General features: G+C 37.7%; 2 protein-coding genes across 4 annotated transcripts in view; one reads left to right on the top strand and one right to left on the bottom strand.

Annotated features, from left to right (window-relative positions):
• Positions 1 to 16,894, bottom strand: part of ARL15 (ADP ribosylation factor like GTPase 15) — a 281,674-nt gene that overhangs the window by 252,353 nt on the left and 12,427 nt on the right. The window contains exons 1-2 of one of the 3 annotated variants that reach the window (XM_054002681.1): positions 15,996 to 16,015; positions 14,755 to 14,940 (exon numbers count right to left, since the gene is read on the bottom strand). The exons of 1 other annotated variant lie outside the window; for it this stretch is intronic. The gene's annotated coding sequence lies outside the window, so the exon portion shown is untranslated. Of the gene's footprint in view, positions 1 to 14,754; positions 14,941 to 15,995; positions 16,016 to 16,894 lie in introns of those variants that run through there. One more of the 3 variants, XM_054002683.1, reaches the window with a different exon arrangement.
• Positions 15,756 to 16,349, top strand: HSPB3 (heat shock protein family B (small) member 3). The gene has a single exon (XM_054002690.1). The coding sequence runs from the start codon at positions 15,756 to 15,758 to the stop codon at positions 16,347 to 16,349; it is 594 nt and encodes a 197-aa protein (XP_053858665.1).

Genomic DNA, 16,894 nt, shown 5'->3' with positions numbered 1-16,894 from the left:
TCTATTAGTGTGAGTGGAAATAAGAAAGGAACCCTCTGCAAAACAGATGATCTTCATAATGAGAATGGTTGCCTATTCTGAAGTCACATGCAGAAATCTACTTTTAAAAACATAAATAATATTTGCATCTTCAGCATAACCTTTACAATTATAGCAATACTGAGAACATGATCTCTCTGGAAGATGGGACCCTTTGTCTCAGAAAAAGTACAAAAGCTTATACTCATCTCTACAAAGATACTATGCTTGATTTGAAGACCTAATTCATGTTTCCGCTAAAATCACTCTTTTCAATAGAAGCAAGACTCCAGCTACCTGACTTTCATGTAACGGCTATTTTGTTCAGAAGTTTTCTTGGTAATTGAACTGGATTTTCATAGGTCTTATGCACTTACTTCTACAGCTAGGCAGACCTGAAAGGAAAATATAGCTCTGGAATTCTGGCTACCCAGCATACTCATCCATGGCCAAGAGGGAAATGTAAAGCAAACAAGTGAAGTAGCTTAGACGTGTTTATCCAATCAAAACTAAACTCTTAAAAGGAAATTTGGTGATATAATTACTTGTCTCATAACTAGCACATTGATCAAAATATGTATTTTGCACTTTGACCATGTAGCCTGTGTGTTTTTGGAGTACATATTTTATCTTTGAACTTAGGCTAAATCAGCATGACAAGATCTGTCACTGTTACTTTCTGCATGGAAGATTTTTTAATGAGAGAAAACAAGACACCATCTGTTTGGACATGGGCAGCTGACCCTGAAATGCCATTGCTCTCACAGCTCTCTCCACTGTATCTTGTTCCCAGCCCAGAAGATACTTCCAGTAATACTGCTCCTGAATGACTGGAAGCTACCATCCAAGATTATAACAGAACACTGGGTGGCTTCTGAATCCTTTAAGCACAGGGAAGTGGCAACAAGAATTGAGATAAAGTGATATAATAGTGGGATTCTGCTTGTTTAAATCCTTTGTCTTACAGAACTTCATAGGAGGAATAGAAATAAAATCTGGCCCCTGAGAATCAGAATAGAGACCTGGAAGGAGTGAGAGAGAGGATTTTATGATGTCTCAGAAGGTCAAGATTGATTTGCAATAAATGTGAAAAAATCAGTATTGAGTTCTGCTGTGGTGGAGAAGTGGCAATGCTCAACAAGTTTATTTGAGAGTTTCACTCCTTAGAACTGATTGAAAGCAGAGAAAGAAGAACTGGAATTGGCTTTAGGATGTTTCAGTAGGAATGATAACTGGAAAAAGTCAGGTTTGCAGAAAGGGGTGGGATTATAGAAAAATGAACCCCCAGCAGATCTTGTAAAACAGGTCCCAAACATACTATTGTTCATTTCGTTGGTGCCTGAAAGTTAAACTTGCCCATTGCCGTTGGTATTGGTGAGAAAAGCCTCTACAGATTTCAGCTGATTTCCATGAAAAAAAACCTGAATGGTTTGTAAGCAAGCCCTGTTTTCCCTTGGGATCTGGAGGACAGTCAAGGAAGTCTCTAATACCCAACACTACCTTTTTTTTGGATGCTGGTGGTAGTTGTACAGTTGTACCTTTAAGATGACTCAGTTGCTAGAACTTACAACAACACATAAATTGTTTATGTTTTTCTTTATTCCTCCTTGTAGAATAAAACTTCTGAGAAATGTTTCTTTCCCTCCCAAACAAACATATGAAAAATAATAAAGTAAAATCCATAGAATCCTTTCAAGAAAAATATGGGTTGGCAAGAATAAAAGACATTATCGACTGAACTAGCTGGACAGAAAGAAGCTATTTAAACAATTTAATTCTGCTCATTGGGCTGTGTAAAATTAGGTGTAAAAAAGAGCTAAAGGCAAAGTCTGTTGTAACTCCCTAGTATATTAACTAAGAAATTTAATCTTTTTAAGGGTGTGAAAGCTATCTAACCATTTGTCCATACAAAGCATGGAGTAAGGGTTATTGCCACTTAACAAAGGACCAAGTGCTTCTGTGCCCTGGAGAACAGAAGATGGTCACTGACAGGGAAGGATTCAGTCCAGAAAGAGATTATGTGCTCAGCTGTCTTGCTTTTTTTTCCTGGGAAGAGGTACCAAATGAATAGAAATGTTAATGACAATTACAGTAAATTTGAACTTGCTCTTACTACAGGCAAGATTAGGTCTGCATTAACTGCTTTTTTTCTGAGATAACCACAATTGTTATTTAATTGTTAAATAAAACCACATAATTAGTGCATTATAAAACTCACATTATTTTCCAAAGGAGGTGCCAAATATTTCATTTTAAATATCAGTAAGGAACTCTGAAAGAGCTACCCTGTTCACAGGCAGAAGCAAGTTGCTGTGAATCAGGGTATCTCTCAGCATTCCTTATCACTGCCACTCACTTTTCAGGCTCTATTAACCTGCTCTGGGATTCAGGATACGGAAATGTGTGACTAGATTTCTGTCAGGATAAGGCTCCCTGCTGACAGACTTTGTGCAAAGGTCTGTATCGTTAAATATGCATTAAGTTTTGAAGAGACTCAGGAATGAAACTAATTCCATATACCTTATAGTAAAATGTAATTGCAGACTAAGAATAGGCAGAATGCTCATTTTATAGTCTCCTTATTTTATACAAACTCTAAATGACTTACTAAAATTCCATGTTATTATTTACAGGAAACTGCAAGCATATAGTTAAGAGAGATAATCACTGGGTTATAGCAACTATGCTAATGGCAATCCTGGGTAAATCACAATTCTTTGTTGTACGTTTTCACATATGCAGTTTTACACGTTAGCATATACAGTGACTTCCCTCTCTTATTTTCCCTTCAAGACTTTTTCCTAATAATGTCCAGCTAGTGGCTGAGCCTTTTTTTTTACTCTTTCTACACTATAGGCATTATAAAAATAAATATTTAATTATTTTGTCCCTTTGCTCCTTTTCAGTCCAAAGAAATGTAAAATTGAATTTCAATATGAACTTTGCCCAAGAGAGGACTGAAAGTTGAGTGTACAGTTTTTAATTTAAAATTGGATTGAAACAATTTATTCTAAAAAACCTTTTCTTCTAAACAAAATCCATTAATACTACTATAGTATGATAAGTCTATGAATATGCACTTTTTGTATTTTCTTTGCAACCTAATGTTCTATTGGTGAGTAAAACAAAAGCAATAGCCTTGCAGAGGACAATACAGTTATATTTACTTTATGAACAGCAACAAATGGTAAATCTACTGAAAACTTCTTAATTCAAATGGAACCCTTTGACAAACTTTAATTACAATGTGTTTTCTTATTTTCTGAATACTCCCCACTTGCTGTATTCCTGTAATATCAGATGGACTATAATGATGCCCAAGCAGCCACCCACTAGCAAGTGAAATACTTGGTGCCATAGTAGGGCAGCTGGGAAGGCTTTCCCCTTCTACTGTCTGCCTCTGATACCTGAGTCAGCAAGCTGGTTTTGGTTTCATCAGGAATGCTAAAGGTATGTTCACACTAAACTCAATTTCTTCTTTGTCACTAGTGGTACATTTTCATACTTAAAATTTTCGTGATCCTCCTTGTTTGCTCTTTTTCCTCTGAAAGTTTCATATGATATTTTGTGTAAGGTTTTGCATATGTGTATTAGAAGATACTGTTTCTCCTAAAATAATAATAATCTAAATAGGGCTATCATGCTGAAACTTCTTCCTGCACTCTTTGAAAGTGGAATAAAGAGTCTGATTTTCCAGAAGCCAAAGAGAAAAACCTGTAGTTCGGCAGTTCCCCTAACCAAAGTCCAGCCATTCTTTCTTGCTGATGTCTTGGCAGCTGGATTATAAACCTATCTTGTCAGTAACAAAACTAGCTAGTGATAATCATCTGAGCAGCACAAATAATGCTGCAGACATGCTAAGGAACAGTCTTGTTCTTAGCTTCTTCAAGAATCTTAGCTGCATTAGAGACAAGAGTATGGGAATAAATACAACAGAGAGCATATACTCTTGGAAATGCATCTCCACTTAGGCAATTTACTGTGTGAGTGGGAACTTTACAATAATACTGCCCATTTTTCTCACTGTTCTTATGTGTTTCCAGAATGAAGGTCAAAATATAGCATGTGAATTCAGCCACTTCAGTGAAATTCTTTCATCTATCCTTTCTGCAATTACAACTCCAAAGGAGACAGAAAATAAGACAAGGGTGTGAATATTCTGAGTCCATCTTGAAGAATTTTTGCTTAGGAATAAACTTTGTTTGTCTTTTGAACATCCTCCACATAGTCTTGAGGATGGAAAAACCTGGTAAGAAGCTGTGCCATGAAGAAATGCAAGCAATGGCCCTGAGATTGGGTTAGTTGTCTAGAGCATGTGCTATTTACACCAGAGTTGTAGGTTCAATCCCTGTTATAGACTACTTAATTAAGAGTTGGACTTGATGATTCTTGTGTGATTTTCCCATGCAGAAAAATTCTGTGAATCACAGTGTCAAAGATGCTGATGGTGCTCTCAGCCAAACTGTATCTTAAATCAGGAAAACAGACTGAAATATGGTATGTTGTGTAAAAGCTCTTTAAAGGCTAAGTATTTTATGAGGTAACTATAGATTTCGTATCTTGAAGCAAGTCCAAAGCATGCTTTACAGGGCTGTTTTACTCTCATTAACCCATTTTAGATTTTCCCACTGAGGGAGAGGCCAGCAGCCAAACTATAGGTTCCTTGCCTTTAACCCATCTTAAGAATATGTAAGAAGAAATACCTGTTGTATTTTATTTCTGGTTTACTTCAGCATGAAGGTTATGGGTAGATCTGGATCATATACGATTTTTACAGTCCTGGCAAAACAACAAATTACTTTTCTGTGTAACAAATGTGAAATTTGATCTCTTGCTTCTATGTGGAGGTTTTAAGAATAAAATGGAGGTGAATTTGTTAATTCATTAACATGTAATTCTGTTAATACTTATTCAGAGAATTAAAGCTAAATACTGTTGTTATTCTGAACACATAAAAACACATAAATAATGGTACTAAATTATCCAGATACTAGGAGATTCTTTCAAGTACAGCTGTTAATATTGTGAGCAAAAAGCACTGTCCATTTGTGCTTAGAGCAAATTATTCTTATTAGTGTTGATCACTAATCCTTCATTTTCACCTTGCTCAGCAGTTCAGCATGCATATTAATACATTGTCTTAGAACTGAGCTGTAGGCAAAAGTAATGTTTTTCACACACTCACTGTTTTAATGGCTAGCTTTCAGAAGACTAAGACATATTACTGCATACAAACAAGTTTTGGTAAAAGTCACAAAAAATTCTGTGGTATATAAATAGACTTCCAATCTAAACATTTTAACCTGGGTCCTACCAAATCCTGCCTACATTTCCTAATATCATTCTGCTGCAGGTGGGTAAGTACTGGTGTATCTCTGCTGGAACAGTGTACAGAAAACACCCAATAGATTCAGTCTCTAGACAGTGAAGTGCCAAGAGGTTTCATTTTACTGCATCACCTGACTCATAATTCTCAAGGGAGAGGAGCAGGCAGAAGTCACAGTGTACTCTGATTTAACTTCACTTTTGAAAACTGTACATTACTATCTGAATTAATTCCCAAATGTGATTCCGCTTTTCTGCATATCTCACATCCTTACAGCAAACTGTGTCTTGTGAAAAACAAAGAAGAGGAACAGAAACCTAACAGTTGTGGCTGTAGTGCAGTAAATTTTAAAAACACTTAGGAAGAAAATGCTAGATTACAGATTTCCTGTGCACATTTATTTCAGCCTGCATGTGCCTGTATATTATAATGTGCTGTCCAATTATATAATTCTATTGTATATTTTCCACTTGACTGCTATATCAGTCAGAATTAAATTTTCCTTCTTCTTTACTATTTAGTAAAGAATTATTGTGGCCTCATGTTTTTCTCATGTTTTTTACTCACCACTTGACAAATTCTGTCTGAGGATAGAAATCTTTTTTTTTTTTTTTTGTCACATAATCTAACACTAACTCCTTCACAGATACTATGTTTCTAAGATTCTTTGATTCTATGATACTAGTCAGTTCATTTTCACAATTCACTAAAATGAGAGATTATTATTGCTTTCTTTCAGAAGCAGGAATGAGGCACAGAAAGTTAAAGGTCAAAGTATTTATTGATTCTGGGCACCTAATATAAACCAGAAAGGATTCTGTAATATTTAATACCAAGTAGTTATTGGCCAGACCACTTTTAATATTTCCTGGAAGTACAGCTCTCAGTGCCTAGCACTGCTGTAGGTCTTGACATTCCAGCTCAGACCTGCTGTAGTGGAACAAACCATGGGCTTATGGCTTTTTCTGCTAGCCTTTCTCCCCACATCTGGAGGTAATAACTGCAGGGGTGTGTATCGAGTAACAGAAGGCATCAGTCCAATTGTTTCAAACATGCAGCCAATAAACTCCATATTTGTTGGTACAAAAGGCAGAGCTGACATGTGTCAGCCTCTAATGCCAGCCAGCTTGGAGTTGCTAAGATAACTCCTAATGAACTCACCCACACAGGAGATGGGAATATAAAGGGTAACAAGATGTTGGAGGCAAGTGCAGCAACTACATTTTGGAAGGCCCTAATAGCTTTTCGTCTTCTCAAATGGGACTGAATTTTGCACCTGACATGTAATTGGTATGTAGCACACATGTCTTGTAACCACATTACCTAGTTGTCAAAATGCTTGCTTCACACTTAGACATGGATTAAAAAAATACATATGTGAAATCAATGTGTGACATTTGAAACCAGGAAATTAAAATTATTATCAGAGTATGTAAAGTGGCTTTAAAGACTAAAGAAATTGAACTACTGAGAAAAAATATTAACATCATGATTCTACATACTCAGAGTGTAGAACTGCAACAGTAGAATAACTAAAACACACTTTTCCAGATTGCAGAATAGTTTGGTGTCTTTTTATGGTATCAACAGGATGCATTTTTTTACTCTGGGAACAATAGGAACAGGAAATTGTATTTGATTTCTCAAAATAGCAGAGGCCTCTTGCACTATTTAAGTACCTAAACTTAGGATGCTGGTTTCCCATGGTTCTAGACTAGACCTTAGATTACAGAATTACTAGTTGTTTGTATATTGGTCCCAAATCTCTATTGCGCTGCAGACTGTGCATGTTAGCCCTCCCACAATTAAAGTTCATAGAAGAACTCATTACTATTGTTTCCTCGCTGATGGCTAACTGCTTTCTATGGCCTGCTATACAAAGGAAGAATGAAGCATGATTTGGCATCTTATTTGGCCCTGACTCTTGTTCCTGAGCAGAAAAGGGGCCTGTCTCCAAACTACACAGATTGAGGTTGGAGAACTAAATGAAAAACAACATAAAACTATATCAAAGTAGGGAAGAACTAGAAAGCATCCTTTCTTCGTCTAGGTCATGTTCTTAACTCTAAAATGTTGTACATTAAAAGAAAAAAAAAAAAGAAAATCCATTGCCAAAAAAAATCTAACATTGCACCAGTGGAAAAAAAAAATGCCATAGGCTGTGAACCACTGGTATGTGATGTAATAGTCTGTCATTGTTCTTAATCCTGGTATTGTTTTCTTTGCTATTTGTTTCCACAGCAAAATTCCAGCAGTGGTAGAACATGAATAGTGGTGAGACAGTTTGGAGTCTATCTGAAACTGTCTGGTGGTTCTTTCTGTCCTGTATTTTTGCTAGAATAAGATTTAATCCTGTAGCCTTTACTTTGCTGATATCCTCAGTGAATGCTCTGGGAATAGCAATGAGAGTAGGGAGTTGACAAATTAGACAGATAACCACGAATTATTCAACATCCAGCTGTCTTTAGCCACTACCACTCAGTACAGTTTGCTGAATAACAGCTTGCTTGTACACTAATAATCAAATTTCCTTGTGTATAGAACATTTTGTCTTTCATTTTACTTCAATCTTCTTTATCCATCAATCAGTCATTCTCTATGTTTTGAATTGACAACAAAATGTCAACAATGCTAAATCCTTTGACTGCATGTCAAAGCCCCTCTGTGATTTTGCTTATGATTAAGTCTTCGGAATTATTTTCCTGTGGCTTTGTTCATCCCTGCACAAAGAAGCCCCTCTTCACTTTATCAACAAAGGAGTCCATAGTCTGCTATCTGTAAGTAGCTTTAACTGGCCCCAAAGAAAGCTACAACCTATATGGAATAGCTAAGTAAACACTTATGCCCAGTAAATATATGGATTGTTTTTTAAAACTTCTCTCAAAGAATAAGTAATCACATTCTAGCTCAGTTGTACTAATTACTAATTACTAATCTTTGACTGCAGAACTACCCCATTTGCCTGCACAGACTTAAGGACTTAATCCTCCTTGGTACAGTAAAGATTAATATGGAAGAAAGAGCTTCTACTGTGACAATAAAATGGTTTCTATAACATGTGAGTTAAATCTGCCTTTATAAATATTATTTTTCTCTCATGATCTCACTACAAACACTTTATTTCTTGCAGAGCATGCTATGTAAACATAAACCTTAGCAAAATAAAGTTTAATTAAGAATCTTCTGACCTTCAGTAGAACAACATACAAGCAAGAGATTTTCACAGCAGTTCTGACCTGTGTTATAAAAATAGCTGTACTGACAAATATGTGTTGGGAGGAAAGTATTGTAGTAATGAAAATAAAGTGCTACCTTACCTACTAACCAAGTTTCTGGTCATGTTAAATAAATGTTTACATGTACAGAAATCTTTGTTTAAAGGATATGGCAAAGACTGAGTTAGATTCTGCCAGTATTTTATATGATACAAAGGCTTTTTTATGAAGAAAAACAAATCTCCATTTTTTCCAACATATGTGGCATGAGGTCTTTGCAAATAGGCAAGTGTACAAAGCAGGCCAGAAAACATTTTTAGATTTTTCAAATTCTAACATGTATAAACAAAAGGTCGAATAACCTACTTATCCATGTCCCATAAATTAAGGTTCACAGTAAATTAATTGGTAATCTTAAAAAAAAGTCTGGTCAAGTTCTGTCTTCTGAGATGAATGCACACCGTGAAAGAAAATGTAATTTCAGAAGCAGTAAGGATGATAGTGTTAACATTAAGGACATAAATTCTGCACTGATACACACAACTGCAAGTACAGTAAAGATAAAGGATTATGTAGCTTATATATCAGAATTTGTTCCTCATACTTAACTGAAAACTTTCAACAGAAAAGGATTCCTAGGAGCACATTTTACCACCTTTGCAGCCTTTCTGGCATTGCCAAAGTTAGGAAATTAGGGCAATATGAGACTATTGTTTTAATTCCAACACTAAAGGAAATAACAGTTCTGACATAAGAGCCAGATTTTGATTGGCTTTCACCATGTGGAGGGCCAAGGTGAGACAGTATTTTTGCCAATGAATTATTCGCTTTCCTTCTAAGACTGGAATTTCATATTATCCACTAAGGCACCATATGAAGACAATAGCATTGAGACACCATCAATTTCCTCTCAGTCACCCTAAATTTGAAATTTTGGGGTAAGCCTTCCACTCTCATTACTTACCCAGTCAGTCTCCAGCTGCTTCTTGTCAGCTAAAGATGCATGACACAGTAGCTAATTCCCAGGATACATTGATATTAAATAGCATATTTATGTCATTCCAGAGAGGAATTGTTCACTAACCACAACAAACTCTTCCTGTAAATCCTTCACAAATCCCAGCAGTTTCTTTTTAAATACTTTCTGGATGAAGTACTTCTACCCTAGGATCAGTAGCTGGTCACCTTCCAGACCAACACATTGACACTCAGCCCCAATGAGTTCTCAGCTGAGTTTTCAGAGATTCTTTGAACACAGAACTTCTTAAATATCAAACTTCATTTAGTAAGTTCATTATTTTTTGGTAAGCACTTACTTTGACAAATATATCGAGAGGATCAGTACACCACGTATCTTCACTTTGTTCTTAGGAAAAAGAAAGAAACAAACATCAAAAACCAAAAGGAGAAACTGGGTGTTTTGTGCTAATTACATACTAGCATGTTTTATGTGTAATGTAGGACAGTACACAGTACACAGTACATAGTATGTACACAGTACATAATTTTAAAGAGCATAAATTTTGCTACTTCCAGAACTTCATAGGTAAGATTTTCAGTACTTGTATTATTTTTACTAAAGTGGTCCACATGAAAATATGCACAGCTGAAGATGTCCCCAGGGATAGGGGTTTCACATCTTAAGTGTACATGCCAGCACAAGCTATGAAATTTTAACAGGTCCAAAATAAATACACAAGTATTACTGCACTTCATTGCCTTGAGCTATTCCTACCAAGTCTCAAGTAAAACCTTCTGTGAGGCAGAGGAGGAGGAAACCTGAAAATTGGCATTCTTCTTGGAACACTAGTTGATTTTTAACTGATGAAAAGTAAGACTGTTTCCACAGCAAGAGTGCTTTGGATCCTGACTTTCAATAGCAAAACAGAGCTTTTGACGCCCTAAGGCACATTATTCTCTTTTAATTGTTCATTTCCTCTCTACTGTTTTGTCTGCAAGAATTGAACAGATTATCATCACTCTAAAGAGTTTGCTTTCTATAGGAATTCCTCAAGAATTTGTGAGGCACAGATGCATTTGCCTCTAGCATACATAAAAATATTTAAAAACAAGCCATGTGAATAACAAAACAGATTTGTGTAAAGAGTTGCATGACATCACTTTAGCTTTTACAGTAATGTGAAATTTAAAAATCATTGTTATATATGTTGTATTTCATTCCTTCACTGTTCTGTAAAGTTGTTGTTCCAACAGCAGCTGCTGTGGTCCTGTCAACCTTCATCTGCTTCATCTTCATCCTTCATCTGCTCTTCTATTATCTCAACATGTCAAGAAAAGCCAGTCTTGTAATAGTGGTTGCAATGTGTCAAAATGATAGTCCATTCCAACACTTCCTAACAAATGAGCAAACACTTGATTCTTAGTGCAAAAGCTGGGATTACTTTTCCACTTAAGAAGCCCATAAGTTACAAGAGAGCATCAGTGCCCTGGAGAGATTTTCCAAGAGGTTGAGCAGATACAGCCTTTTCCAGGTTTTGAAGGACATGACCCACACAAAGAAGTCTCCCTTCAGTAAAGCTGGCTATGTAACAACAGTCTTTACTACTTGCAAGAATTTTTATAACACAGCGTGAAGTCTTGCTGCAGAAAGAGTTATGTTGTGATTCACTGACCAATATAAACACCATGTGATTGGAATGAGACATTACTAAAAAAAAAAACCCTCAATATTTATTGCAAACAGAACACTTAGTATCTGCTGATTAGGCACTTGCAGGACTTGTGGTTATGTTGCTTATTTCTTCAGCGCTTACACAGATCCAGATCTAACAATCCAGCTAAAAAGACAGCTCATATCTTTAAGGAGAAATGGATTCAAAGCGATTGAAGTGAGATGGTTATTTTCTCACTCTAAACAAATATATTAAATGCCATGTGAAAAATAACTTTTTACCGTGGAGTTTTCGTATTTATCACCCCAGTTACATTATCACATACATCTTATTTTACTTTCTAGCCCTTGGTACCAACCACAAAGCTTGTATTTCCCAACTGGACATAACAAAGCATGGGTAAAACAAAAGGAAGGAACTACTTTTTATTTCAGTTCATATGTGTTGCAAAGTCTTAAGTGACAGTATCTCTTTTGAATGACATGTGAAGTAGATAATGAGTGGCATCCCTGGGTGCTTTCATAAAAGTAACTGCAGTGCTTCATCTAGATTCATTTGAATAATTACATCGCCCTGATGTGAATTTAGCCTGTTAGCTTCTTCTATAAGAGTTCTTGTTCAATTCAGCCTGCCAGCCTTTTCACATTTTTCCCATTTCAGCAGTTACTGAATTTCAATGGTAGTTAAAATACAAATTTATCTTTGGGGAATCAAGCATACAGAAGATTGTGACAGGGTAAGCTACTATTTCAAAGTTGCATCAAGCAAGATGAACCTATATTTATTTAAGAAATGCATTAAAAATGTGCTTCTCTCATGATTTTTTGTACCTTAGATTTTTGCAGTTTAAAATACAGTTTTATCAGGATGCCTACTTTATGTATTTAATAGCATCACAGAATCATAGCAAGGTTTGGGTTGAAAGAAACATTAATAATCATCAAGGTCTAAGCTCCCTGCCGTGGGCAGGGATGTCACCCACTAGATCAGATTGCTCAAACTCCCATTCAATCTGCCTTGAACACTTCCAGGGATCCACAACTTCTGCAGACAATCTGTTCTGGTGTTTTACAACTTGCACAGTAATGAATTCCTTTCGAATATCTAATCTAAGCCTACTCTCTTTCAGTTTAAAACCACTCTCTCTTGTCCTACCACTACATGTCCTTGTCAAAAATCCCTCACCACCTCCCTTGTAAGCCCTCTTTACATACTGGAAGGCCACAATAAGGTGTGTCTTGAGGCTTCTCTTCTGCAGAACGAAAAACCCCAACTCTTCCACCCCGTCTCTACAGCAGAGGTTCTCCAGCCCTGTGATCGTCTTGCTGACTCTCGTCTGGACCCACTCCCAACAGCTCTATGTCCTTTCCATGCTGAGGACCTCAGAGCTGGATGCAGCACTGCAGGCAGAGGGGCAGAATCCCCTCCCTCGACCTGCTTGCTTTGGATGTAGCCCAGGACGTGAATACGTCCTTCCAAAATACTGAGAAAGTAGTTTATATCCGCGTGAAAGAGTGTAGAGCTTTCCTCTGGCGTTTCCTGCCGCAGCGTGCGCGGCCTGGAGGGGCGGGCAGGCGGGCGCAGTGTCCGCGCCAGCGCTGTCCCCGCGCTGCCGCCGCTGCCCGGTCTCACCAGGAGGTGTCGCTGTACTCCGCGGAGCCGGCGCCGCGCGCTCCCGGCCGGCCGTGCCCGGGCATCCCGGCGCCGTCCTGGAACACGCGCGAGGCAGACGGACACCAGGGACACCGGCGGGCAGCGAGGGACGGTGCGGGTGGCAGCGCTGCCCGGCTGCTGCTTCGGAAGAGCAGCTCTGCTGTGCTTTCCCTGGGCAGCTGGCGGGCTCCTACCCGCTGGGCAGCACGGAGAGAGGCCTTCGCAGGGACGGTAATATCGGGAAACAAAACCTGAGGCACCGAACTGGTGATTTAGGACATTAATCCTGCTTCTGTTGGATCTGCTCTGAAGGTTTAAAAAGACCACGGTAATGAACTGCTATTAAAACGTATTGCTGGACCGAATCCTAGTCTAGGTATTTGAAGAGTACGGCACCATAGGCATCAGAAGTGCCTCAGCGTTGCAGCACTGCGCCCATGTTTAAATTTGAAAGCCGAAAATCAAGGGTGTTTGCGTGTTGCACTTGGCGTATTCCCCATGTTATCAACAAAGAGATAAGAACCATTGTGCTAATTCATGAGCCCATAGGTGACAAACTGAGAGAAGGGACTGAACAGAGGAGAGGGCAGGATGGGAAAGCAGAAACAGGCTCCATAGTTCCATTATCAAAATCTTTCTGATTTCTTGTCCTACAGAGTAGAAAGGGATCATATAACCTTCTGCAGCATTTTGCATACAACATGAATTTAAAGGGTATTCAAAGCATCTTTCTGGCTAATTAGACCAAACAGCTTCAAGTATGCTTAACACAGACATTTGAAAGACTAACACAGCTGTTTCTGGGAATAGATACAGCTGTCCCACAGTGACTTGCAGTGAGATGGTGACTTCTGTTTTCATTTGAAGTGTAACTATGGGCAAGTGTACCTTTTTACAGAGATAATGGGAATTAAAAAAAAATTAAAAGTTATATTCCTGTACAGTACATTTATTAATGAAGTGCAAAATTGAAGTAAAATAAGTCAGGCTATCATCACAGAATTAATTAGGGACAGCAATAGCTTTCAGGAATCCGTATAAGCATAATATCACAATTGCTTCACTTCAGGGTTAAAGTTTCCTCATCAAGTGAATAATTTGCTAGCAAAAGAGAAAACAGCTGAACAGGTAACAGGCAATGCTCCAGGCTGGTTTTATAACTATTTTAGTCAGTCATACATTCAGAATTGCATTTTTAAATTATTTGTGGAGGACACTAAAAGGAGAAGAGCGAATAGTTAAATAAAGTACCCTAACTCTCCTTACTCACAATACTTCTCTCTCACAACACTCAATTACACAGTTGGCCTTTAACGTAAATAATCTTGAACTTTTGAAAATTTCCTTACCTTCCAATGCAGCTTTTCTAAATTTAAAATAAACTGGCAGCTTTAAAGCTTTAATTACACATACATCTGGTAATCCTGCCCTGCTCTTAATGCAATAAAGTCAATATCTGATAAATATTGAAGTTCAGTTGCCTCTTTCTTCATTACTCCATTAGCAACCAAAGATCCTATAATAACTATGGTGATAGAACATGTAAAGACAAGGGAGAGACAGAACTCTGAAAAACGATAGCCAAACAAGAAGGAATAAAAGTATCTTATTTGATTCTTTCTAGCTCTAGGGCAACTCTTACTGCACTACCAAATCATACAAAAAAACCTTCACCATCAATTGCCAAAACACATTCTGTTTCACATTACCAAGCTCAGCTAGAGCGATATCTAGCAAACATACTAAAATTTAGAAATTACTTTCCTTCTTTATTGTACTTTTCTCTTAGCTCCTGTTAAACAAACTATTGACTTTCGTAGGCATTATCTGCCCTGCAATCACAGAATAGCAAGAATGTTACAAGCCAGAGGTGGTAGAAGCTCCTTCTCTGGAGATACTTGAAACCCACCTGGATGTGATCCTGTGCAACCTGTTCTAGGTGAATCTGATTTAGTAGGGGTTTGTTATAGATGATCTCCAGAGGTCACTTCCATTCCCAAACATTTTGTGATTCCATAATTACACCTCAGAGAGCCTTGGAGGTCATCAGTCTTGCTTTGCAGACACATGCAGTAGATGAGATCACAGGTTCAAGCTGTTAAGCAACAGAAGATGAAGGTTACTGGGAGAATGTGATAGCATTAAGGATTTAGAATTGTCTTTACTACGCTCTTGAGGGAAAATAACTCTACCCTCTTCTGGAAGATCTGAAACATGAGCTTTCATTGTAGTTTGTCTGCACTCTTGTGTCTAACTCCCTGACATGCTGAAGATGTCTCTGCTGTGTTTGTAGGTCACTAAGATTGCAAATTCAGCCCTTCAGGCTTCCCCTTTTTGGGCTGAGATGGCTCCCTCCTCCCACCAATAACATGGTGTCCTGGGGTGACCATGCCCAAATTTCACCTATGCACAGCTTCTGCAAAAATGTCCAACGCATTTGCTAACTTTACAGTTTAGCTAACCTGAATTTTGCTGCATTCCTGCTGCCAAGGTAATTAAACCTCTTCCCTTACCAGCTACATGTTTCAATTAGAATATACAATTCTAATACAGATTAGAATTAGATATACAATAGTATATCTACAGTACAATGCATAGAAATAGATATACAATTAAAAATACAGATTTTGTACTTATTACCACATATCCCTTGGAAAAACAAAAGTACTGAATTTCCATTTAAATTAAAAAATCTTTCACATTATTTGTGTAATCATTATTCATAATAATAAACAGCACAATATTGCAATAAGAAGACATGCATTAAATTTTTTCTTTTACTACTCCTGCATGAAAGACATGCATGTGTTGAAGCCACTCAAGACTGCAGCACTATAAATAGTGCTCTATTGTTAGTGGATAAAAGATTAAACAAGTCTCACAGCCCTGGAACACAGGACGCCGTATTAAATGTTGAGCTCTGCGTGTTCTAAAAGTGAAAGGCGACATCAACTGATAGACTGGTCTGTGGGTAAGACACACGGCTGGGAAGCTCAGTCTGACTCTGCAGTTTCCAACACAGCAGGAGTAGCAGCTGATCTTTCTGCCTCAGCAATGGCAGAAGCTGTCATAAGACATTGGGTGGAAACTCCTGTACGGTACCAGGAGCAGTTTGTTGACCAAGAGCTGGAAGCACACAAACTGAACCACCTTTTATATGCTTTGCCGGGCCCTGCCACCACTGCATCGAGCGACCAAAGGTGCACCATAGAAAGCACGGCTGGGGCCAGGAAGGGCGGCCAGGAGGAGGAAAACACACACTTTCGGGTCTTGCTGGATGTTGTGCAGTTCCGCCCTGAAGATATCATTATCCAGACTTTTGAAGGATGGCTCCTGATTAAAGCTCAGCATGGATCCAGGATGGATGAACATGGTTTCATATCCAGAAGCTTCACCAGACAATACAAATTACCTGACGGAGTGGAGAACAAAGACTTGTCTGCACTTTTCTGCCATGATGGCATTTTGGTTGTTGAAATGAAGAACTCAGTGGAAAAGAATTAGAACCATGTCTATAGTTATCGGTGAGATCATTCTTAATGTAACAAAATTATAATCATGCAATGCTGTAGGTTGTAGTAAGCATGTAGCATGTATTTATTAAAGGAAATTATTTGTATATATTTTTCTATATGCTGACTTTACTGTTTGATGTGAACTGTTATATTGCTTCCCTCCAGCTAGGAGGCACAGGTTGAAAACACAGGCTGTTCATACAGTAGCAAACTCAGGCTAGTCTCAGCAGGAGAAAAGAAATAATTTATTTGATAACATATGTAAAATGGAGCACAGTTTTGAGTTAAGTAGCAGTAATTATATTTCTAAGGAATAAGCATTTGTCATACATAGTCATAAACCTTAACGAAGGAATGGACAAGTTGTCAATCTTATGGAAATTTATGTACCAAAAAATTTGTTTTCTAATTTTTGAGATTAAATTATTCTCTCTGGAAAAGCACACAAACTGAAAGATACCATCAAGAGAAAACTCCCTATTTCCATAGTTCAAGCTTCTATACAAAAGAAACTCTCAAGAGATTACTTTTTAG

The sequence above is a fragment of the Vidua macroura genome, chromosome Z (assembly GCF_024509145.1).
Source record: "Vidua macroura isolate BioBank_ID:100142 chromosome Z, ASM2450914v1, whole genome shotgun sequence".
Lineage (NCBI taxonomy): Eukaryota > Metazoa > Chordata > Aves > Passeriformes > Viduidae > Vidua > Vidua macroura.
Note: the sequence above shows the minus strand (reverse complement) of the source record. Positions and strands in the feature narration are given on the sequence as shown.

Bases quoted from the DNA above. Each gene is read 5' to 3' on its own strand.
- HSPB3 (XM_054002690.1), top strand. From the start codon at position 15,756: ATGTTGAGCTCTGCGTGTTCTAAAAGTGAAAGGCGACATCAACTGATA.